We start from the raw sequence: 26,445 nt of genomic DNA on the forward strand, positions 1-26,445 counted from the left end.
AATAACCCCATGGTCATTTCAGTCACAGCTTGACAGAGAAAACAGCAAGAAAACAAATTTTTTGTTTTTCTTGAATGTTAAAATTACAGGGCCAGGTTCACTTCTGCTGATGACACATCACAAGGTGTGGGTCCTGTTCACCAAGTACAGCAACAGGGATTATTTGCAGCCCCCTACCCTGCAAGGGGCTGAGAGCAACCCTGTGCAGGCCGAGCAATGAGTTGGCACAGCTGGGCAGCTGGTGCAGCCAGTGTGTACTGGAGATGGGCTGGTGTGACTTGCAGATGCTGCTGGTGGCACTGGTAAGGAGCTGGAATGTAAAGCTGCTCCCTGCAGAGGAGATGCCTGGGGGAATGATGCAGCCAGAGGTGCTACTGCCTGTCCTGCCTCACAGGGAATTCCTGGCAGTAAATAACCTTTCACAAGCTGTACTGCTGTCACAATTTCAGGATCAGTTAAGCCTATGATTTTCAAGCCATTTATCCTGAGATAAAAAAAAAAAAAAAAAGGAGGTTTTGGTTTTGTGGCTTTTTAAAAATGCAAAATACCTAAAGCATGTAGTTGAGTTGGCTTCAGTTGCAATAGAAGGGGATGCAAGCTCTGTCCCAGGATGGGTTAGAAGGCTGGGACAAGGGAAGGTCTGCAAAGATGCTTTAGACAGTGCGAAGCCTGGAAAGAAGAGAAGCTTGTCCTTGAGATCTCCTTATATCTTATCCAAAATTATCCTGTGTGCAGAAGTTTGCATTCCTAAATGTGTCAATCCTTTCCATGACATTTCTTCTATGTTCAATTTCCTAATATAGATAAAATAAAAAGACTCCCTTGAGTCATCATCAGGATTAGTCTGCAGAAATGATCTACTGTTCTTAGGAGCAAAGTACTTTCTTGTAACATTGCTCTCAGGTGTAATGGCCATATTTTCTAAAGATGGTTATGTTTTCAATTTATTGTTTTGTTCTGACGATGTGGTGAGGTTCTATTCTGTTAAACAAAAACTCTATACAAATTTGGTTTGAAGGCTCTTGTTTTTTACTTAGAAACCTGTTGAGACCATTTTGGTTCTTTTCTATGAGGAACTACCACTTCAGTATGTTAGTATTGCAAAGATAGATGGTACTGTGTTAAACTGTTTTCTTTTGTTTCAGATGATGCATAAAAAAAATCAATATTTTTAATAAACCCAAAACAAAAACATTTGGCCTAGACTAAGCATGTGCATCTGTATTTTTTTTTTTCTTCTCTTGTCTTTTTTAAAACATTTATTCAATAATGAAAGGAATATATAAAATGTCTGGGCAAATATATGATTTTAAAAGACTGCGTCTCCATTCACAGGAAATTACTGATAATGAAATATTAGAGCTGGTACATAGTGCTCTGGGGAGGATGACAGTGATCCGGCAAATTTTCCCTCTCTCACGGGACAACAATCAGAGATGCATGAGGAACAATCACCGAATATCATCACTGCTATGTGATCCACAAGAAGGCTATCTTCAGATGCTGCAGGTCAGTAGATGTGCCCAGCAGAAAAATCCAGTTCAGGAATGTGACATGACATAGTTTTCTGTGATTATATTACCTCAGAGGAAGAATAAAATGAGAACAGATGAATCTAAGTATATAACAGTTGGTCAAGTTTTCCTGACTTATTTCCCAGGACTGAGTGCTTTAGATGTAATATTATGTCCATGCAGTACCAGCAAGTGGTTGCACTAACTCAGAACTGATATTGCATATTTCTTTCTATTAAAAATATTTTTCTATTTGAAAAAAGCAAAAGTTTTGCTGTTATAATCTTGTGATGTTACTGCTTGCTTATCGTGTTTATGCCTATTAGACATCTGTTGTGAAAGAGTTAATCTGGGACGATAACAGAGCTCTGATAGGTGTTAGTCTGTGGAGCATTTCATATTTAGTTAAATGCCTGAACCCAGGTGATGTATTCTGTCTGTCCCATTTCAATAGCCTCAGCAGCCTCTAGCAGCTGATAATTGTCTGAGCATGTGAAGTATGCAGTACTAGTTCAAGTTCCAGATTCTGGTAACGGATTTGACTCTGGTGTAAGCAGCATCTCAAGATTTCTTGGCAATTTATCCCAGTTATCAATTTTTTCCTACAGTAATTTAAATACAATTTTAGGTGCTATTTGCAAGGATAATGCAATAATTTAGAAACACAGGTCTTGGACTTTCAACAGGACTCCATGTGTTTCTGGTTTAGACACAGAGAAGAATCTCACTTGTATCACTGTTGAAGCTGTTGGATAAAGCTGAAAACTTTAGTGAGACCGAGAATCTAAGCTTGATTAGAATCTTTTTATTGCAAATTTAGTGTCAACCTGAGATGGACTGAGTGAGAACACAGTGGTTGAGCCTGTGAGTTGGCAAGCATGGGTATTGTTTTAGAGTGGGTCTAGAAAGGGCTGGGTTAGGCTATGGGGAGGGGGCTGTTGGCAGTTTTGGCTGCTGCAGCCTCATCAGGAAGGCAACGTGGGGAGAGGTGTCCTTCTAGAGGGAACTTACGTGCTGGCTTGGAATTGCTTCTGAAGGGCAAAGTGTGAGGCTTATGGGAAACCAGGAGAGGTAGGGAGATTTTGTGGAAGAGGAGTAGGTCAAGATTTTCCAAGGAACATGGATGGGGATGTTTGTTTTACTTCTTTTTGCCCTACTAAAAAATTGTAACTGCAGACACTGAAATCCTTTGAGGGGAGGGGTATGGACATTTCCTCCTTGAAGAGAACCTCTGCCAACTCCAGTTCTGTCATAGCAGTGGCAAAGTTTGGGAAATGTCAGTCACAGGCACTGTACTTCTGAAGCACTGGTCTAGTCTTTCTGCACAGGGGAAAGGCTATGCCTATCTTGGCTTAGAAAGAAAAGACACTTTTGATCTTTGTTAGTAATTCTGAGGTATGCTGTAATGAGAACAAAGGCCACTCGTTTCAGAGGATCAAAGCAATTTCCAGTATGTTGAAAAGATTATCCATCCTGCACCAATAAACCATCATTGGGGAATGATCTTACATTACAGCAGGGTTTTGAGTATTGCTGTCTGTGCTGGTTTATGCATAATCTCAGAGACTCATCTGAAGGGCTCCAACGGACCTCTCTGAGCAAGTTATTATTTGCTAAAAGAGTAACTGGTTTGCTTGCTTCAACAGCCTTGTGGCCTATTACTAAATTTCACAGACAAGGACCCTTTAGGAAGGATTCCCCCCTGCTGATTCCCAAATGTGGCTTTTAAGAAGGAAAACAATCTCCGTTTCTGTCTTCCAGAAATATTATACCATCTTAGAAACTGTCTTTAAGAGAAGGGAACAGTAATGTTATCCTTTGTTCATTAGTTCCTTCTCTATGAACTTAGAGATATAAAGAAGTACAGAATTATAAAGTTCTCCTTTTAGAAGCTGATTCCACAGCTCTCATGTCCAGCCACACTGGAATGAAATATGAAAGGTGAAGGGCATGTGTGAGATCTCTGAAATTAGCTGCCCCTAGTATATCTTGAGTTATCTTGTAGTTTTTACAGATTGAATATAGGATGCTTTCAGCATGTGCAGTTCTATCAGAAATGTTCCGAGGCTGCGTTTTTTTCACAGGCTTTGCCGAAACATCTTACGTAACACCTTGTGGGCATACAGCTCAAATTAATTTCCAAGTATGAATGACACGTTATTAATGGTCCTGCAATTCACGTACTTCCAATCTTATGTTTCCTTTTTCTTGCTTAAAAAATAGTTTTGACCTTTTGCTGCACAGAAGTACATCACTAAATTACCCCTGTTGCCAGAGGCTGCAGTAGCTCCCAGCTCCATGTCAGGCTGCTTGAATCCACCAGAGGCAGTGACCGTTGCTTTGAAGTAGTTTGATTAACACCACAGTTTGGAAATCCCTGGCTCATTCTCCCTTGGGCAATCTCATATTAATAATTCTTTGTTGTCAAGGTAACTTACAAGCTATTGTTGGTTAATTATTTATTTAATGACTTTGAAGAAGAATAACCTAATCTCTGTCAGCCTCTAGCTGTAAGATTTTTATAGGGGAGAACTTAGCGTTTTTAACAAGCTAGTAAAGAAAGAAACATTTACGTCATGGATTATTAACTTTGTTCTGGCTAAATTAATGAAAGTCTTTTCGGAATGATTTTGTTCTCAGTGTCTTTAGTATCATATCCTGGAAAGTTGTTTTCAGCGGGTGATCATCCCAGTCTGGCATTCTGACAAGGCTTTTAAAGATCAGGCTGTTCTGCAAGCTCATCCAAAAACTCATCTGTTCTGAATGCTTTGTGGAAAGCCAATCTTATTCCATCAACCTACTTGTCAAAATTTTGCTCATGCCCTTATTTCTTGCACATATAATATACCCAGCTGATTTTATACTTCCACTGGAGAAAAAGCTCTATAACGTTTCTGCCTTGGCCATTTTAGACTTCAGAGGAAAACATTTATCTCTTTCTTAGCCTTCATATATGCTTTTCTGTGTCCATCTCTCTTACTTTTTTGTAAGTGGAAAAGAGACAGTTTAGAACTTGCTGTCTTCCATTGGTGATGTGTATCCTGCGCTCTGGGCCATCAGCATTGTCAGTATTGCCTCATATGGAAGAGAATACTGAAGCGCTTCAGGATTTATAGTTAAATCTGATTAGTCCTAGACAGACCTGGTATGTATCCCTGCATGGCATTTGAATGGTGTTTACTGGGATTACCACTATTAAACGGTTTATATTATTTCAGACATAGTCTTACAGAGTCAATTTGAAGACATTTTAATGCAAAGCCTGCTTCTTTCCAAAATCTTCCCCTTTTAAGTATTAGTTTTGCTGCCCATTTACAAATTGATTTTTGGTGAAGATCTTTTTTCTTTCATCAGGTTATTCATGATGTGTTCATAAACTCAAAATCAAATTATTTTTTCTGTTTATGTTCTTGAAGAAAGTTATTTATTTAGAAATGTAATTCCCATTAGTTTGTTTCTTCCCATATTTACCATTTTTACAGTGACCAAGCTTAATCTATGTGAGATTCTATTTATATTAAAATATATTACAGGGACAGAGTGTACCTGAAATCATTTAGAATGGTCCAAAATATATAGTAAGATTAAAAAGGCAAAAAAGAAAACCCCAGCAAACTGTCACAACATTCATGAGGTTATTCCTCAAAGGATTCAGAGTCCAGCTTCTCTACTGAAGAACTATTCCAGGCACTGCTTGGACATATTTGAAGGGAAGATGTTGAGAAGTGTGGGAGGGTATTCATTGAAACAGCTACTCCTCTCCCTGTGTAGAAATTACATTCTTCAAAGACTTGAAGACATCAGATATCTTTGTAGGCACCTCTTAGCAGTTGCTCCTGCAGAGCTCCATTTTGATTTATGATCTGTCTTCTCTTCAGGAATGACTGCAGTTTAACTATTGTAAATGGAGATGTTTCTTGGAGGTGTGTTTGGCTGCCTAAACTGAAGGGCCTGCTCCTGCAGTTTTGTCCAACTAAATAGCCTAGTCTCATTTGACCTATTTACACTGCTGTTATTACACAGCTATTAAGTGCTACTGGGGCAGAAAATGTTAAGCCCTATTAAAAGCATTTACTTTCTCCCATAAAGGATTGATGACCATCATTTTTCTTTTCTTTTCATTACAAACCTGTATTTGCATGTCTCTTCAGCTAAATTTAATTTGGACCTTTGGCCAGGTGTTCAGTCACAGTGAATTTTTTTCTGAATACCACATGAATGAAATGTATCTTTGAGCTGACCTTACTGCCCATTGAGGAACATAATCTCTCCCTGAAGCCCAATGGGATATGTTTTATACAAAGTGTGTTAGCAGAAGAATTGGTTAAGAAAACCCCAACCAACCGTGGGTGTCCTCTGGCCATGTGGGATTTTGCAAGCAGTTTGGAAGCTACAACCCCAGGTATGTCCTGAAACAAGCTTTTCCTCTCTGCTTAGGCTACCTCTTTTGACTTCTGGAGCTCTCCATTTACCTGATTGTTTCACTGAATTTTTTTTTTTTTTTCACTGCTTTATCAGGGAGTGGACAACAGTGGCTAGAAGAAAGGGTCAGTGGCTACATTTTTTATTTTTTATTGCCTCTGAAACCTAATTGGCACCCATATTTTTTAAAAAAGTGCCATAGGGTAAAATAATAATCTTGTACTCTGTTTTGCAGTTCCAATATTACCTCTTGTCCCCTTGACTCGTAGTTGTGTTGAGTTTTCCTTATCAAATGTCTCCTGCTAGACTTCCCCTGGACAGTTAGTGTGAGCTGTGCCAAGTTCTTGAGATGTTTAGTGAGCAAAGCCAATGCCTGCAACTAACAAGCTTGACCATTACAGGGTAATCCAGGCCTTGTATTATTGTTAACATGTTTTTATAAAACATACTGAGTAAGAAAACGCTCATAATTATGATAAGTACTCATAACAAATAGCTGAAGGAGGGTGAGCATTCAGAGACTAGAAACTGTAGGTAGGGAAAAGTGGTGTGAGGTGTGTAACGCAGTAAAAAGGGGGGAAAATACAGAGGAAATAAAAGCTGCTTATCAATGAAACGAGGATTCTGAGGGTGCAGTCTTCCAAAGAACTCTTTGGAAGCCCAATTGTTTGAGATACTTAAAACTAGAATGGGCAAAACACTAAATAATACACCAGTTAGATTCCTTACTGTCAGAAGGCCTGAATAAATATACAATTGAGATCTGTTTTTCTGTGTTTTTAGGATAATTTTATTCAGGCTTTCATTTACCTCATTGATAATAAACAGCCCTTTGGAAGTTTGAAGTTGACATTTGAGTCTCTAGTGAACATTTGGGTTTTGACTCTGGTTTCCTCATGAATGCCAGACTACTGGCTGTGATTTTGTTCTCCCCAAGCAGTGAAGTGTGTATGTCAAACGTCGGCATTCATGCGCGGTCTCATGAGGGGTTCTACAAGCGAGAGTGGCTGGCGAGGTGTGAGCAGGGCCAGGAGCAGCGGCAGGCACCTCGGCTCCACCGAGGGCGGCCCTGGGGGCCCTGCCAGCAGGGAGGGCAAACAGGCCGTGGGCGCTGGTGGGCACCTCTTCGGTGGCGTTCCACTGGTCCACATCACCCAGCAACTGGGCAGTGCTGTGTGACAATCTGCACAGGTCAAGGGCGCTCATCCTACCTGAACCTTAAGGGAGAATGGTGGGCACCTATCTGAGAGCCAGGGCTGCAACTCCGGCTGGGGGGTCTGCACCATCTACCCTGGCAGTGGCAGATGCCTCCACCCAGATGGAGCTGCTGAAGGGAGAGGCTGCAGTGCAACCCTCAGGCTGTGGGAAGCACCTAGTCCTTTCTCCTGAGGTAGGGACAGGCAGTGAACCTGTCTGCAAAACCTGTGCCCAAGTGGAGGAGCTCCTGCAGCAGGTGGCTGGGCTGCAGGAGGTGGTGAGAGGACTGTGTAGCATCAGGGAGGCTGAGAAGGAGTTGGATAGCTGGTTCCAGGAGGCTGAGAAGGAGTTGGATAGCTGGTTCCAAACACAATCTGCAGTGGATATCACAGGTTGCCCCAGAGAAGCTGTGGATGCTCCACCCTGGAAGTGCTGAAGGCCAGGCTGGACGGGGCTTTGAGCAGCCTGCTGTAGTGGAAGGTGTCCCTGCCCATGGCAGGGGGCTTGAAACTAGATGATCTTTCAGGTCCCTTCCAACCCAACCCATTCTATGATTCTATAAAATTAATTTAAGAAAATGAAACAGGTCAATTTTTCAGTCTCTCCACTCTAAAAATATCCCTGTAAGCAAGCCATTATACTATAAGTAAACCATCAATCTTCACTGCTCCTGGTAAGATGCATCCTGTCATTAGAGGCAACAGTGCATAACTGTGTTAGGCAGTACTTGAACTTTGAAAGTTGAAATGCAGTTTCAGGGCATGCTAGCGTCTGCGTACGCAAGCACAATAATATCACTCCCCAGGCAGCAAGCGCTTCTGCTGCTGGCAGGCTGTGCTCGGTCTGATCTTCTCTTCCATCTGCTTCATCCTTGGAGCTGACTGCTGTGGCCACTCGCAGGGTGATTTTGGCAGCAGCAGGGTACAGATGCCCAGTTTGGGAATGAGTTTTTGAAGCAGTGGCATCTGGGTGTCAGCTTGTCTTTCCTGGTCTTGTCTGGCTAGACTTCTGGCTCTGCTGGCAACTCAGAAGTTGGGGTCAGCCTTCGTAGCTTGCTGGCCTTCCCAGAAGAGCAGTTCTCTGTGATTAGTGCCTCTGAAGGAGCTAGAAGGTATCTTCATATGTAAAACTTTAAAGGTAAAATCACTCTGGAAAATCTCATGAAATTAACATAAAACCCTTTATGAAATGACATTTAATAATGTGATAGGGAGAGATTTCCATTCTCATTGAAAATTTCTGCTCTGCTCTACCAGTCTATGGCAGACTGTTTCTTCATTGCAAAATAAAGGTTCAGAAAGTCTGGAATGATATTCAGAAGCTATACCAGAACATGCCTCAAATTACTCATGTACAGGGCATACTCTTTAATATATTGGTGAAACAGTCATCATCATTCTTATAGCAGACAGATCAAAAAGATCAAAATACTTCCAGCTTTTCAGGTCTCAGCAATGAGGTGAAAGAGGAACTCAAAATTACTGTTTCTTCCTTGAAACAGGAAAAAAATGAAACACTTTGTTCTAATCTAGGAATTTTTGTTATATGAGGGGGAATCCCTGCAAACAGGTATATGACCTTCCCTCCTCTGTTCCCTCTATGAATATATAAATAGGGGAAATAAAAAATCTTCCAGAGCTTGGAAAACCCAAAGCAGCCAAGTACATTGCCTTGACTTTTGTTCTCTCCTGCTTTGCTGCAATTCTAAATCCTACCTGAAGACTGATTTTTAAATTTACTGTTTTCTCATGCCTCTGACAGCACTGGTGGAAACAGAATATAGTCGATCCCTCAGGTATCTCACAAATTCCTTTTCAGTGGTCACACTTGTATTTAAAAAGAGTTTGATAGTTAGCTGAAAATTAAAATGTGTGCAGTTGCAGAAACAAGTGTATACAGGCTTTGTCCACTGAACCCTTTTTCTTTTCACAGGAATACTATTCTGGAGGTTACAGCAAACTCCTCTTACAAATAAAAACTAGTACATATGCAGGGCTTTTGCTGTATTAAAATGAATATAATAGAAAATAAAGAAAAATATTATAACCCTGGATTTACTGTGAGATCAGGCCAGAATTAGTGTGTCTTGGTTTAAGTAACTTTTTTCTACAAGAAACTACATACATAATAATTGAATTCAGGTGGAAAGTGAGTATTATTTTGAGAAGAGAAGCATATTTGAGGCATTTAAGTTGTTCTTATTTTTCTCCATGTGAAGAGAATTTGAAAAAAAAGAAGATAAAAATATACCTCACAGTAATTTAATAATGTATCTTGCTATAGGTATTGAAGGAATCAACTGTTCAACTACATTCACACAACACTACTCAGGCATTAGATTAGACCTGGTTCCATAATTTTGTTTTCTAGCACAAAGCTAATTGCCATTTGGGATTAGGCAAAGACATGCTGTCTGTACTGTTGTGGCTGATGAGGAGCTGGATTTTGCTCTGCACACTGTGAAGCATCAAAAGGACATTATTTTCTAAGTTACCAGGATATTCTTGGCTGTTCTTGGTTATGTTTTGCACTTCAAAGTGACTCGACCTAGAGGACTACCAAAGCAATACTATTATGTTAACATCCTGCCCTCTCTTGTTTTATATAAACTCACTGTCTACACACTGAATTCTGATCACTGTGCAAACCTAGATGCTTTGGGTCATGCTTTATAAGTTTTAAAGGGTTCTGTCCTTAGCAGCATGGACTTTTATATTTTGTGTTAATTTATGTCTACACTAGCAGAATGAGCAAATAAAATAATAAAAATAAAGAGAATTGATTTTCTTAATATTACAAATCCAGCCTCAGTTGTGGAGGTTTTGCGGCTGTTTTTTTCCTAGCTTGCAAATTTTCTATTCTAAAAAAGAAGTGTTGACTGTGTCAATAAAATTCAACTTCTGTAAGATATTGACTCTTTGAGTGAGTAGAGGGTAAAATGTAGCAATGCATGCATGTGATTTTTACTGGAGTAAATACTCAGAATATGATTATATGAAAGAAGTGATTTTGCCCATTAAATAGTACCATATACTCATTTTTTTTGCATGAGGCTTTCAGCAGAAGAGAACTGCAGTGGCAAAATACCAGTGGATAAGTGTGTACAACAGGTTGTACATAATATTCTTTCTATGGCAAATAGCAACATGCTGTGTTCTCTGTAACATTTTCTTCTGCCTTGGTACATATGTGTGACACGATGTAAGTAGTGGAAAACCCTCTTGTGCAGCTTCTTTCTTGCTTTCAATCAGTTTATATCATTCTTTCAAAAGAAAACAAAACAATAGTGGTACAAAATCCATTATAGGTCTAACTGAACTATGAGGATTAGTTTGGTAAACACGTGATCGTTTAGTTTTGCTCTACAGCAGAAAGTAATTTGAGTTGGATGCATGGTCATGTCGGCTAAGATCCTCAAAAGCAGTTTTCTCAAGCTTTCAGTGCATTACACTTGCACAATGGTGGCGGCTTCTCTAAGAACATAGCAAGCAGAAAGAGGAGGAAGGCAGTGTACCCTGGTACATCTCGTATTTCACCCTAGAGCTCTCTGCTAGTAAACCAAGAAAACTGGTTTTGAGAATGAGGCTGCAGTTTTCCAGAACTGAAAAAGAACAGTGCCAAACTGAGAAAATGCAGAATATTTCTGATCTGTGGTGGTTCCAAGGCAACAATGAGTTGTCAGTTATACGTAAGGGAGCGAAATCAAATTCAAAGAGGAGCAAAGAGGATCATAATGACACGTAAGAAACAATATTTTTCCTCATGCATGTAAAATTACTTCTAAACAAATGGGTTTTGTGGTGTGTGGTTTGGGGTGGTTTCATTGTTGGGTTTGGGGTTTTCTTTGGATTTTTGTTTGGGTGTTTTGTTTGTTTGTTTGTCTGTTCTGTGGAGAGTAGCTTAGCACAGAATAGGAAGAGTGCCCTGTTGAATAATGAGGATTTGCTTGGTTGCTTTATCTGAAAGTTGTTTGGAAAATATCTGCAGAGTAGAGACACAAATGCAACTGAGCAGAAGAGACTTAGTTGCTGGGACTCACTAACTCTTTAATCACTTTTCATAAAAAAAAGAGAAAATCTGGAAATTAGCTGCTTTGGAAACTCTTTTAAAAAGAAAGATTAACTGAATAAAATAGCAAATGTAGGGAATGTGAACTGCTTGTTCAGGAAGGCTGGAAAGAAAAGAAGGGAAAGAAGATTGCAATGCCAGGTGGGAGAGATTCTCAGTGATCGTATCTCACAGGTTTTGCATTATTTTCATGTTAACAGCTCTCTTTATGTTCAGTCACTTAAATAAGTGGGTATCCTCAATCTCATTTTTGTGTATTTTCTTCCCATTTTGATTCTTCCAAAATGAATTTTTGTTTATATATCTTTTGTTCAGATTTACATATACTAGAAGATTTTTCAAAGTGCCTAGGTTCTCAGTTTATGTCAAATTCCAGATCAGGGAACATGTACCATTTTGCTTCTGAAGATTAGGATCTTAAGATATCAGAAGCTTACTTGGAGCCAGTGATACAACAGTAATATATGTTTAAGCTTTCACAGCTGAGTGACATTTTAATAGGAAGTATGCAGCTGCATTTATTTCTACATGTAGCTGTTTCCTGATCTCTAGGCACCATTTTCTATGGTGAATTAGAGAAATCTGAAAGATAAATGGCAAATTTGTGGATCACCATGAGTAAAGCCTTCAGCTAGGAAAGTATCTTTTTGATAATAATAATAATAAAAAAAAAAGCTGTATCTGGCATTTGATGCTGACTGGAGATTTGAGTTTAGCAAAGAGTAAATCAATAGCTCTGAATTTGTGTATAGGTTTGAAGAAGAGTGCATGCAAACGCTGGAAACAGGTGGGGGTTATCTAATTATTTTTTTTTAAATCACTTCTCTCAGCCAGCTACCACTGTTAAAGTTTTACCACTTGTGGTGGATACCATGGCTTAATAAAAATCTGATCTTGTATCACTGGCTGTGTCTTGGTTTGAAAAATGAAATACATAGTTGAGCATTACTAGTGTGGTGTTCTTACTAGAGCCTTTATCATAATTATTGTTCTCTTTAACTCTCGTGTAAATTGAAGAATAAGGCGGTTAAGATCAATAGCTCCAGAGGAAGTAAAGTAGTAACCAGTCTCTTGTATATTTGGTGGAGAGAGATGATAAGACCTAAATAATACTGTTATTTCTTCTCCCTCTGTTCTAACAGTCACATTAGTATTGTATTTTGCTGTACCAAAAATTACTGAGGAGATTTCCCAAATGAACAAACAGAACAAGAACTGAATTCCATTCTATCCTTTTGTCCTTGCTGAAAGGACTGACAAAGTAGCAATCCTTGTCTTTCATTGATAGCTGTACTCTTTCTATAGCTTGAGTTTATATTTGAAGTGCCATCTCTTACATCTTTACAGCCCTGTGTTGTGCTGGTGTAGGCAATGCATAGGAAATGCAAAGATGCTGGAGTCCCTGGGTCAGAAGAGCCCAGGTGCCAAGCAGTAAAGAAGGTGGGAGTGAGCACTGGTATTTGTCTGAATTGCCTTGACTGTCGAGCATATCAACCACACCCAGCTTCTAGTTTTTACTTCTGCTGCCTTCTGTTTTCTTTTGTTTATCTCCTGTTTTTTACAGTTTCTTCAAAAGGATGCTCCAATAAAGGGAGGCTCATTCTTCTTATTCTTGCAGGTTTCCAACCTGTACCTGTATGACAGTGTGCTCATGCTGGCCAATGCTTTCCACAGAAAACTGGAGGACAGGAAATGGCACAGCATGGCAAGTCTGAACTGCATGAGGAAATCCACCAAACCTTGGAATGGAGGACGATCCATGCTAGAGACTATTAAGAAGGTGAGAATAGACAAACCACAGTCGTGTGAGTAATTGAGTTGCTTCATTTCTACTTGAGATTAGTTTTTGAAAAGGTTTTTGACCTCTATCCAACTTTTCTTTGATTTATTACAAATAAGTGATTTACAACTACCAGGAATGATCTACAGCTATTAAACAAGCAAATGATTTATTACAAACAAATTACACACCCTGCAGTGTTGCTCTGGTGGTGTGTGTTCTACTTCTGTTATTCTCATAGCTACCTTACTTGGAGGTAGTGTGATTAGGAGTAGTCATACAAATTATGTGCATGCATCATCATAATTTCCCCAACAGAAGAACTTCAGGAGCTCAAGGGGCCAGCCAATAATAAGGTTTAAGGCTTATGTTCCATTTACTACAGCTCAACTAGCTTCATAAGTGAGCTTAGCATTGGTATCTATTTGCGTACTACAGCCCACAGCAAAAGGGATCTGATTTAGCTAAGCTGTCACTAACAGTTACAGTCTTGCAGTGTGTTGAAATACTCAAATACGGACAGTACTATGGCTTTGCAGATGCGTGGTAACTTCTTGTATGAAAGTTATTTGATCACAAATACTAGTGGAAAAAATACTCATTTTTTACTCTACTAACTTTAGCAATTATTTGGAAAAAAACCCCAACCGATTCCCCATGTATATTGATGAAATGGTTTTTATCTAGTCAAATGATGCAATTTGATGGTGTTATGTTATTCTCTGACAAGTCCTAATGACGCCATCCTTTGTTGCTAAATTTATTCAAACTATAGTGTCATTTCAAGCCTCTTTGCTCAAACCCAAAATCAAATTCCATGATATTTTCACACAGAGGTTTGAATAATACTGAAAATGTTATCTTTTCTTCATGCCTCTCTTGGGAGCACAGCAGGCATACTCTTTTTTTTTTTTGGACTTGGAGTTCATGCCTTTGTATTCAACTCCAGAACTGAACCTGCTGACCCAGTTACACTGAAAGACCTGTTGTCTCCTGACCCACCAAGGTCCTTGGCCTTTTCTTTGGGGTCTCTGTGAACGATGAAGATCTGGGGAAATGTGTTGGGCCATCACTAGTATTTTTGTATTCCAAATACACTTGGGGTAGATTCCATCACTATCATATATCTACTCCAGTAGTATTTGGAATCTACTACTCCAGTAAAGTACTGAAAAAATATGTAAAGTCTTAGTAAAGTGTAGACAGAATTTGTATTTCCATGAACACATATAAGGTGGATATGTTAGTGCTAATGTAATTTCCTGAGGGGGGGTGGGGGAAGTCCTTTTTCTGGCAGTACGTCTGAGCTGTTGAAGAGCATGTGATTGTCACAGTTATGTTCACTGTAAACATTTTCAAGCACATTTGGCGTACCTTTAATGAAGAGGAGTGTTTATAAAGGCAAATTTGTTCTATTCTAAAATCTCTGAAATGTATTTCCTTAGGGCCATATAACTGGGCTTACTGGTGTTATGGAGTTCAGAGAAGACGGCGCCAACCCCTATGTTCAATTTGAAATACTGGGCACTAGCTACAGCGAAACATTTGGCAAAGATGTGCGAAGGGTAAATATATGCTGCTTCTTTCTCTCTTTTGTTTTCCTCTAAATAATATAAATTCTACTTCACAGGAGAAAGTGTTACTTCTTAAGAATGAATTAGTGCTACCGCTGCAGAATAAATTTGCTATATGAGAGACATTTTCTAATATCTTACTTATATCTGGAAAGCTATTTTTATATTGTTAGGCAGGAGTCCTGCAAGTTGTTTCCACTTGGGCAGTAATGATGCAGTGCCGTAACAATACTGTGAACATAATAGTGAAGACTGCACAATTCTGCTCATGTGTTTTATTGTTAAAATTTAACTGATATAACTGGTGCCTGTCTTACTAAGGAAGCTACCTGAGAATACAAATCACCTAAACACACAAACATGTTTCAAAGTATAGCTGCTGCACAAATTAGAGAGGAATAAATAAAACTCTAAAGAGGGTAATTTCCAAAAGGGATGATGCTGTATCATGTAAAGTGAAGGATGACCTATCAGTGGTAGCTGGTGCAACAAGGACTGATGTGGTTTAGAAGGCGGTTAGAGTGGTTCCATGGGGTTACTAACACAAAATGTCATGGGCTGAGAAGGCTACCTTAAACATGTTTACGCAGAGGGGATGCTCCAAAAATACCTGAAACTTTCAGTTGAACAGTGAGGTTCTGACTGGAACCTGAGCAACAAAATGTCTCTAAACCGGTCAACTCGTTGAAATACAGATGTTACCACTGCATGGTCAATGGGTCCTACACTAAACAGAGCTGAACAAAGAGGATTCCATGAAGAATTAAAATGTACGACATTTTCTATTTTCATTTGACCATGAGTTTCTTTGTTTTATTGTGATTCACCTGAATCGCATGAGTCTAAATGGAAAAACATGCAAAGAACTTGTGTTTACATTATCATTTTAAACAGATAAAACAGATTCTTTCAGAGTATGATTTGGCACAAGGATTCTGGGCATGGAGCCCAAAGGCTTACAATATCTATTAGAAACCCAACAGAAGGAAGAGAAGTATTTGAGATGTATAAAGCTCCAGGAGATATAACTGAAAAACTTCCGTTGCCAAAAAAAGTCTTTGAAGACTTCAGACTGGCTAGGCACTCTCCTATACTGTAGTGATCAGAAGTACTATTTCTCAGTCCACTTTCATTTCTACATTTCTACTGCAAATCAGAAAGTCTAAGCTCTAAACACTACCTGAATGCTGAACATTTTTCTCGGTTTTTGGAAACAGTGTTGCCTATTTAATAAAACAGAGTTGCCTTAGGAGGTTTAGGAAGCAATTCCAGTTCATATACAGAAGTATGCACCTCACTTTATGTACGTGCATGCAAAACAGAAGTACCCGGTGCCATGTGAGGTGCTGTGGACTGTCCAACTGTGGTTCCAGCTGCCACTACAGCAAAGCGTGAGCGTCCTGTTAAGTGCTGTGTTGTCCCTAGCAGATGGATGCCATGGGGCATTTAAGTTTGGTCCCATTTTGTTACAGAATTCCCAAGTGACTTTGAGCAAGTCACATAATCACTTTATGCTTCGATTTACTGTCAGTAAAATTGGCATGTTTTCCACTTAGAACAGGTTTGAGGCCTTAAAGGAAAATTATGATGTGAGTCTACTTTATTACTTTTTTCTAATGTACATTTCAAATATGGTAACACGTATACAAAGGCTCTCACTTCAATATATGTAGCCCACTGACCAAATTGACGTATAATCCAGATGTGTGAGGTGGAGATAGCTAAAATATCACTCAAAAGGGACCACAAGGCAAAGAAATAGGTAATATGACTAAATGAGAAAATGAAAATGGCTAAACTGATATACTTCTGATCACTTTTGATCCCTAATGGGCTACTTTGGGATTAGGTGGTTAATATAGGGAGTCTTTCCAAAATGAAAGGGGGTATAATTCTAAATGGGTAAAAAGCCTACTGGCTGTGTACTACTCTGAGCGAAAATGAAGTTCTGAAAACGATCCTTTTAACCTAATATATATAGAGAGTAAAAAGTCAGCAATATGTTAGAGAACTCTGTAGAATAACTTGGAAGAGATGAAGTTTCTTACAGCAAAGCTACCATGGAACTACTGGTATTCAATTATTTAGATAGCCTTTTTATTATTGCAGCAAAAATACCGTGCAGCTCGAAAGTACTTTTAAAAGCTTTGAAAGTTATGCTTGTCACATCGATATTACTTGAGTGAGAGATCAATTCTGATTTATTTTCAGTTGTTTCCATATCAGCCTTTCCTCAGATTCAGCTGTGGAGGAACATATTTTTCATGAAACACAGTGTCCTTTCTGGATGCTTTTCTTTTCCTCTGTATGGAGAGCATCTGTATCTATCCATCCCTGCCCTGACCCTAAAAAAATCTTTGCACTTAGGATCCATGACAGGGTAGGGCAAAAGTGGGTAACATGGAGTGTTGAGCTTTGGAAGGAATCCAGTCAAAAGCTAGTGGACTTTCAATACTCAGTATCCCTTGGAAGGTTCCTCAGAGGTCATTTCCACCAGGAAGACTCCTAGTAGGTTGTCCAAGGTAGTAACCCAAATCTGGCAGGAATTTTCAGGGCCTTTCTGTAGAGGCATCTCAACTATTCCCTGTTGCATTGAGATCTGGTCTTTCTGCAGAAGCAATTGTTCCTTCCACTAGCTGTGAGTGAATTATGAGTGCAAGTAAATACATGTATTTTCTTGCTTTAGTGTCCCTTCTCCTTTATTCCACAAGTCTAACACCACAGTTCTGTGGTAAAGGTCAATAGTGGCTTTTATGTTTTTTGTATGTGTTTTCTTTCTCCTTTGAGCATTCTTTAATGAAAAGGAAACTTCAGAAAATACTCTATTTTTTGCTTTAAACATAAAAGTACAGGGTATGTCCCTTAAGAGGTATACCATCTTGCTTTACAAAAGATTCATGTGATTGCCTTCTATTCGCTGTGTGCATGTGGAGGTTGAAAAAGCATGGTTTATTTGTGCTTAAAAAAGAGATCAGTGTGGTGACTTGTCAGAGCATTTGAAAGTTTAAGGATAAGAATGTCAGAGAAACTGAAGAGGCTTAATCTAGTGTTTGACAATTTTCAGTATGATTTATGTTCCTAATGTCTGTAAATACCTCTTTAAAAATAGCAACCTGAGTATATGTACATGTAAAAAACAAAACAAAAAAAAAAAAGGGGGGGGGGGGGAGGGTAGAAAAATAACTGGAGATAAAGATAAGGGGACTGTAGAAAGTACAAAACATAACAATCAATCAGAAGGAAAAAGTAAGAAATTTTAATAGTTGATGCCACGCTAATGTTTTAAAATGAATGAAATCTCAGTGAAAGAAAGAGTGAAAGAAACACAGATGACGTATAACTTGGAAAACCAAGAAAAAATGGTATAAATGTTCAGGTGAAGCATATGGAGCAGAAGGAATAAGACTGATAGCCTATTATATTCAAAACCCTTTGAGGTTTTTGGGATTTGCATTTGTTGCAGATAAAAAAACCCTTCTCATTTCACCTTTTATGTCCACCTCCCATGCTAAGGGTGTACGCGTCAAATTAAGCACCAGCCTTAACCGCTGTATTTGCTCGTCTACTCATCATTGAATGATCTTCCTCTGAATTCAGAGTTACCAACATGCTGCTTTTTTTATCTTTTAAATTCTTACTGATTAGTCCTTTATGAATTTTTGTTTCGCTTATATAGATGTGTAAATGCTCTTTTGTAAATTTTTAGGTCTTCTGCCATTAAGCTTCCTGAGCCTTTGGGTTCGTTCCCAGCAGTGGCAGTGGTTGGGGGTGATCATTATGTCATTTTGCTTCATTCTCTCACTGTCCCCATCTGTAGCATGCAGTTTAGGGTACTTGCCTACTTTGCACAAAGTTTTGAAGTCTGATGGAAAAAGAAAAAAGGACTCTAGCAAAAACATTTAGCTGTTAGAATTAAGAAATTGAATGAATCATAATATTAAAAACTATATTCCCAATTTCATGAGAAACCACCCCTTCAGGGCTTGTTTGGAATCGTTGATGGAGAACTATGTTCCACTGACAGTACAAGGGACATGAAGCGGGAAAGGAGGTCAGTACTATGTTAATTCCCTCCTTATTTACCATCAATATTACTAGTTCTTGTTATTGAAAGCCTTGCTGTATTTCAGAACATCTGAGCTGGTTTATGATCTAGTCATGAGAGCAAAAATAAGGGAGTCAGAACTCCAGAGTAGTAATGCTAGCAACTCACTAACTCACGGTGAGCTCTTGATCTGTAAACCTATTTTTCTTGTTTGACCATGTACGCAGAGAATACAATAACTACTAACTGCCCTTGTAGGGATGTGATTAGGCTAAGATAACACCTGTGAGGAGCTTTATGATCATCTTCTTCTTCATCCTTGGCAGGAAGAATCTTCTGTAGGTGTGAGATGATGTTGTTGTTTAGTTTATTTTATGACAGTGATCATGTTTTTTATAAAGCAATCTGCAATTCTTTCCCAAGTTGGTTAGAATGAAGGCAGAATTAATGGTTTGCACACATGCTGTATTTCATAAGAAACATTCTGTTCAAAATGATAACGTTTATCATTGGTTATTCATTTCTGTCAGTTGGTATGTTTTATTTTTTTTTAAATTAGATTTTCTTGAAATATCATCTGCTTCATAAGCAGTCATACTTGTTTCCTCCACCACTTCTGAGGCAGATTGCAGAAGCCACTGTAAGTGGTTTTGTGATGTTTCACAGTTATTGAAACCCCATTTTTGAAGTCTGATACAGTGCTTTAATTGGGATTATTACTTTTAGACAGAATCTCATTGTTATTGTGATGAGAAATCCTGTGTTTCTTATTCATTCCCAAGAGGAACTGTATTTTAGGGGTCTGCATTATTAAGTGCTTCCATCTGCAAGAATATTGCCAAGTCACATCAAACGCCTCTAAAAGATATATACTGAAGAGAATTATCTTAGGTGGTTACTACTGTAATTGAATCAGTTTTACTCATATGGAAAAATACATAACTAGATTGCCTGAGTTTAGCTGTAAAACAAATGCCTGTCTCCTGTTTGAGCACTTCATAAACATGCACTTGGGTATAATAATTTGGTTTAATCTGTATTGCCAAAATACCTTTCAGCTGAAATGTAAGACTGAAGTCTTGGCTACCTCTGATGACTAAAGATCCCCTGTTACTTTGAAAAGTGAAGGGCTAATAGCTCTCTCATTCTGGGTAAACCATAACTTCCACACATTTGCATTTGGTTTAACTTTCTCTGTTTGAGTTGATTGAGTGTCATGGTAGAATAATTTGGAAAAAGTGTATTGCGATTCACCCTATAAATACACTGTGTCAAACTGAAATAAAATCTGGAGTATTTTGTTCGAAATAATAAATCTCTTTCATTTTCTAGTTGTAATTTTCTATAGAAGATGTATGTGAGGAGCAAAATTAAATGCATTTCTTGCAAATTCCATAAATTGAATTATTCATGATGAAAAATACAGCTGAACGTATAAGAAATATCTACGATCAGATCAGGTTTTGAACTATAGAAGAATACTAGAGAAAAAACATGATGAGTCTTTTTCCTGAAATGAAGTGGGATACCTGTTTGCCCAAGTTCTGCAAATTGTGTACTTCTTTTTTGTAATTGAAATGTTCCATGTTCTGCATGCTTTCATTGTAGAATTATAGCTGAATTACTACACTCACTAACTGAAAGGTAGGTAAGCAAGTTTAGAAATGTATTTTTTGTTGCAGATCTGTGATACATAACTCTTTAATTTTTTATTTTATTTTTTTATATATATTTTTAGAAAACATTGCCAATGGGACCCATGCTTTTGCGTAAACTGCTACTTGTATTTGCAAACACAAAATGCTGTATGTATTTGCAAATTATACAAGTGTTAACCTCAAGTAAAAGGGATGTCTTGCAAATTTTGGTTGGAATTCCTCCAAGCATAAGATCATGCTGGTCTTCTCCTTTGGAAGACTGTGCGGCTGCTTATATGACATTTCCACAGCATGAAGCTTGAGGCTAGATTTTAAAAAGCAGCCATATCTGAGTTATGAGCGGAGCCAGGATACCTACAGCAATTAGGATGCTGCTGAATTTTCCACAGCCCATATGCACCACTGCCTATATATTTAGAAATTCTGTTTAATTTGTAAATCACATACTGTGTCATACTTACCAGATTATAATGAATATCGGGTATAGCATTCTCATTTTTCAACATGTATGCAATATTGCATAAAATTGGGATGTTAGGAGTGTTAAAATCAGCCTTCTAAAAATGGTTACATCTTTAAGTATGGAGTTTTCATCAAAGCTCCTATAATTTATTGATGCATCCTAGGAGAGTGTTCAGAATGGGATGGAGAGAAAGCCGCTTTCTGTAGCTCAGCTCATGAAGAATTCTGTGCTCAAGTGTACACACTATGAAGAAAAATGTATTTCCGTAGGGAAACAGGTCAAGATTTTCTGAGCTTAACACCAAAGAAAATAGAAAGTATTTGAAAAAAAAGCTTCACAAGTTCTTACCTTTTTGGAAATCCAAAACCAGAGATTATTTGCTATTCGGTTTTGCAAAGCATCAATCTTGAAAAAAGACAATAAGCCCCCTACTCCAGAAAAGAGGGACAGTCTGTCTTTTTATTTCCTGTCCTAAGAAATATATTTGAAACATGACTGTTGTTTAAAAATCACCCCATAACCAGAAAAAACAGAAAAACTTTCTTTTGAGTGTCAGACCAGCTTTTTCAGCATAACGTCTGTCTAGCAAAATCACTTTGAAAGATATTAATGATAATGCTAAAATACAAGCTCAGTTATTTTAATTAACACATCGGAGAGATGTCATCTTGGCTTTCGTAAGCACAAAAATGAAGGAGTTCTAGTATCTGTTCATTTGTAGCATGATTTCAGTGTTGAGAACGGTTGCAAGGACTGTATGTTGAGGGAAACCATGCACAGTTTCCTTTATATAGTGCATTTAATTCTTCTAATTATTGTTGTTGTCTTCCATCATTTGGTAAACTGCAAACACATGTAGGTGCCAAGCAGTTTATGAAGTAATTTATTTCAGCAGTAATTTTAAAATCCAGGATAACTATGTTGTCTTCATGTGTATAGTGGTCTGCTGTAATCAATATGTCAAAAGGTGGAAGTTTAAATACAGGTAGTTAAGGTATTTGATCATGCTACGTCACAGTTTTGTTATATGAATAATGACCAAATTTTATGCTTTCTGTTTAGTCCCACCAAAATAAAGAAGAAATAGAAGTTAATTGAAATCGCCCTCCTATTTTTGCTTTTATTTCTGCCGTTTCATGGCAGATTATATTACTGTATACCACTAAACACTTTCACATGCCGGTTTTCATAGGGCAGGTTTCATGGCAATGTATCTTTGTGGTCAGCCCAAATGTGGGTCATGAGGAACTTCTATGTCACAAAATGCCACAAACTATCTGACTTGCTTTGGCTTGATTCCTTGATATCATTATACTTTAAAGAATAACCTTAATTCCTCAACTTACTTTTCTGGAAAGATACATGCAAAAGGGCATCAGAGTTCTGATTAAACCTCTTTGTCCATACTGGCTAATTCACTGAAATAACCGTACTTGGCAGAGATTGCCTGCTGGTGTTCCAGTTCCTGTCAGAACTGCCTTTAAATTGAGGACTTTCTGTTTTCAGACCACACAGAAAACACTCAGTTTTACCTTAAAACAGGTACAATCTATAATTAGTGTGAGCCTGCGTCAAGGAAAGAATTCTAAAATGTGCCCGGTCCAATACCACAATATCTCTTGCTATAGGAATGAATGGATTTTTATATACTTGGGTAAAATACACAGATGTCACAAAATAAAACTTGTTTTCCATTTTGAGACAGCATCCTTTTACTGGAATAGAGACAGTATCAAGCATAGGTAATAACTCTGAAAATGGAATATTCTTTCTGAGCCATGGCATCTATGTGACAGGCTATCAGATTATAGTATGTCTGTATTTTTAATGTGTTAATGAGTGTGATGTACAAATACATAACAGAACTTCCTGAAAATTTGATTGGTAACAGGACACATTTTTATGTTGTATGTTGGCAACATGAGGGTCAGCTGAGGGAGCTGAGGTTGTTTAGCCTGGAGAGGAGGAGGCTCAGGGGGGACCTTATTGCTCTCTGACAGGGTCTGTAGGCGGGGGGGGTCGGGCTCTGCTCCCAGGGAACAAGGGACAGGACAGGAGGGAACGGCCTCAGCTGGCACCAGGGGAGGGTTAGATTGGGTGTGAGGGACCGAAAGGGTGGTCAAGCATCAGAACAGGCTGCCCAAGGAGCTGATGGAATCACCATCTCTGGAGGTGTTTAAAAGCTGTGTAGATGTGGTGCTTAGGGAAATGGTTTAGTGGTGGGCTTGGCAGTGCTGGGCTAACGGTTGGATCTGATCATCTTAAAAGTTCTTTCCAACCTAAATGATTCTATGATTCTAATATATAGTAATATATCCATGTTTTTTTAAGTATTTTCCAGCATAAAAGAGGTACAGGAGCAGAACACAATAATAATTTAAAATATTGACACTATTTTAAAAGTAAATTGTCAATATGTTGTCGTAGGCTGAAATGGCTATTAAATGCAACAACACATTTGAATTCCACTTAGACCCGAAGGGGAAAAAATTACCCCAACAACACAAACCCTTTGAATACTGAAACTCACGAAAATCCACTTTGATGGAGATTGTTGGGAACGATTTCCAGAGGTTGAATCTGTTACATGAGTCATCCTGTTTGTCCTAGGAAGCCATGCCCTAGCTATTTTAAGTGAAAAATATAATTGCCACTAGACTGAATGGGAAATGGGATGGAGGTGATTTCTTAGGTGGCTGGCTTCCAGGTCCCACAGAGCTTAAAAAAGTGTTAATAACCTGAAATGACAGCTGGATGTGAAATGGTGAGTAGAGAATCACAAAGAAGAGGTGTACTTTGCTGACAGTGACTGTACACACAGCTTTTACTTCATGAAGGCAGGGCAGGCTCGGGAAGCATCCTGTTAGTACAGTACGAACCAGATGGGAGTGTCATGTAGAAGGGCTGAACCCTAGTATCTGAAATGGCCAAATCACCTTTGCAGTCAAAATTCTCTTATGAACAAATGTATACTTGTCCTGAAATTAAGTTGCAAGTTGCAAAAGCATCTGATTGAATGTTTTAAGACCATTGGGTTTTTATAAATAGAGTTGTACAGAGCATAAAGCATGCGGGATGCCAGCATTCTGCCTATTCATTTAAGACGCTAGGAAGAACTCAGTGATGTAAGTCTCTTTGCATATTCATTATTAATTTTTGCACTGTGCTTTGAGATCATTGGATGAAGGATGCTATCTATGATTATGTAATTCTTCAAACGCATGAAGTCAATCTCTTTCAGAGTACTACTTTAATGTTCCAGGCTACTAACATCTACTTCACTCCCAACAATGTCTTTTCTATGAAATAGTAAGTTATAAAGTCCCATAGAGTTTATTGATGACATCTGAAGAACTTGCAGGTATTGGGCTTTGTTGGAAAGCGGATGTAGTGAAGAGTAAATTAAAAAGAATAATCCAAGGACTCTCTGTTAGAGTTGAGGAGTTAAGGAAATACATGCTGCTGCTCATTATTCACAAAACAGGTAGTCAGATACAGGCTTTCTTTTAGGAAAATAAACAGCATAAAAATAGTTAAATCCAACATCAGTTGTTTGCATTAAAATTGCATGCCAAAGTCAGTTTCCCTGAATGTCAAAACTAATCAGAAGAAGGAGGGCTGGCTTGCTTATAGCAGTAAATTCCTCTCAAATGGAATACCACTGAAAAGTCCCTTCCTAGTGCTTTAATCCGGACAGAGCTTGCACTTGTTCCCACCATATCTGAATCTCACAATCACAGCATGGTCAGGGTTGGAAGGCACCTCTGGAGATCATCTGGCCCAACCCCCTGCTAAAGCAGGTTCACTGAGAACAGGTTGCACAGAGTTGCATCCAGGCAGGTTTTGAATGTCTCCAGAGAAGGAGACTCCACAACCTCTCTGGGCAGCCTGTGCCAGTGCTCTGTCACCCTCAGAGTAAAGGAGTTCTCTCTCATGTTCAGAAGGAACTGCCTGTGTTGCAGGCGGTGCCCGTTGTCCCTTGTACTGTCACTGGGCACCACTGAAAACAGCCCATCCCGTCCTCCTGACACTGGCCCTTAAGGTATTTGTAGACATTGAGAAGATCCCCTCTTAGTCTTCTCTTCTCCAGGCTAAACAGGCCCAGCTCTCCCAGCCTTTCCTGAGAAGGGAGATGTTCCAGCCCCCAGTTCCTGTGACATCTTTCCTGGTCCTGCTGTTTCTCTCACCACCACAAAACTTTGGGAAAACACCTGGGGGAAGGTGAATCCTTTCTCCTACATGTGCTGTTTTCTGGGGTAATGTGTCTGTGGCGAAGGTGGTGATGACAGTTTTGTGTTATGTAGTTAACTAACAGACGGGTGATTTTACTAACCTGGCAAGGGAATGGTGGGTTTCAGCAGACAGACCACTCTATCTCCCTGGATTGTTCATCCCCAAGTCTCAAATTATTAAAATCATATCCATTGTTAAAATGTGATTACTCTGCTGTGAGGGAAGTGGGTATGTTTTAAAACAGTTGAGGTGATACTGTTTGGGTATGATACCTGGCTGATACCAGTTCTTGGGCATCTGTTTTGTTTTGAAGTAAGGCGTGTTATCTAAACATACGCAAGGTTGACAGAGTGCAAAAATAGGTATTCTTTTACAAAGCAAGCTAAAGGTTCCCAAATACAGTGCTTAGGCAGATGGGTGACTGAAGGTACCAAAGTATTTAGTCCCTGGAGCCTTACCAGAAAGTAGTTCTAGAGAAGTACAAGAATTGGCAGTTGCTTACATGAAGGGAAAAAAAAAAAAAAAAAGCTAATATCCAGTAACTAGGAGCATGGGTGATGTTTAAAAGTATATGAACATTTCAGTTTGAGTACTTCTAGCACCATCCATAATTTTCTTAAAGCTTTATGTGCAATTTATTCTGCTATAAGATTAATAATACAGTAAGGCATAAGTTAGTAGATGCTTTGCAGGATTGCTGTCTGAGCTGTATTGAATCTAAACTGAGGGCTCTCATTTTCTCGATGCTCATTCGAGATGCCATTCAATACCAATCTACAAGGCCATTGTAGCTATTTACATTTCAGTAGCACCTGGAGGCTATGGTTTTGTTATACCAAGAATTGCCCAGGTTGTTAACTGTATCATTATTGTGTAATACATAAACCATGTGGTTGTGTGCTCAGACACTTGCTGTTGTAGTCTTGCTACCCTGACAGGAAAATGCTGTCAAAATCTAAGTTTTGAGAACATTCAGTACTGGCAATTCTCCAGGGTGTTTGCTAAGATAGGCATGGATAGTTTTGCAGATAGTGTGTAAGGTATGTGTAACAGACACTGCTGCTCATGGCTCAGACTTGAGGAGGGAGCAAGTCCTGGTGAAGAATCTGAAGTTTTGTCTGCTTTTTTTCCTTTCCCCTTTCCTAAGTTTTGAAATAAATAATTGGGAGTGAAGTTTTTCTTGGTAGATTTTCTGAACTTGATCAGTGATATTACAAGTTTTCACTAGAAATTTTAAAGAGAACTAAGTATTGTTACTCCATGTTTTTATTAGGGTAAGTGAGGGCAAAAGAGAGCACAAAATATTTACTTTATGGGCATGGGGAAAATGCACAAAGATTTTGTTATTATTTTTCATTAACTCTGGTTTCTGAGCGTTCAAAGGAGGACTTTTCCTCGATAGACTCACTGAAAGGACATTCAGCATCTAAAGCTCTTTTTTTCCTTTTTTTTTTTTTTTTATTTGAACACAAAGGAACACAGTAACCAGTG

The 26,445-nt window shown here is 38.7% G+C and overlaps 1 protein-coding gene across 1 annotated transcript in view; it reads left to right on the forward strand.

Annotated features, from left to right (window-relative positions):
* GRID1 (glutamate ionotropic receptor delta type subunit 1) overlaps nt 1-26,445 on the forward strand; it is a 541,426-nt gene that overhangs the window by 426,636 nt on the left and 88,345 nt on the right. The window contains exons 6-8 of the mRNA XM_005236732.3: nt 1,336-1,509; nt 12,820-12,981; nt 14,427-14,546. Coding sequence (XP_005236789.2) covers nt 1,336-1,509; nt 12,820-12,981; nt 14,427-14,546 — 456 coding nt within the window. The remainder of the gene's footprint in view (nt 1-1,335; nt 1,510-12,819; nt 12,982-14,426; nt 14,547-26,445) is intronic.

The sequence above is a fragment of the Falco peregrinus genome, chromosome 1 (genome assembly GCF_023634155.1).
Source record: "Falco peregrinus isolate bFalPer1 chromosome 1, bFalPer1.pri, whole genome shotgun sequence".
Classification (NCBI taxonomy): Eukaryota; Metazoa; Chordata; class Aves; order Falconiformes; family Falconidae; genus Falco; species Falco peregrinus.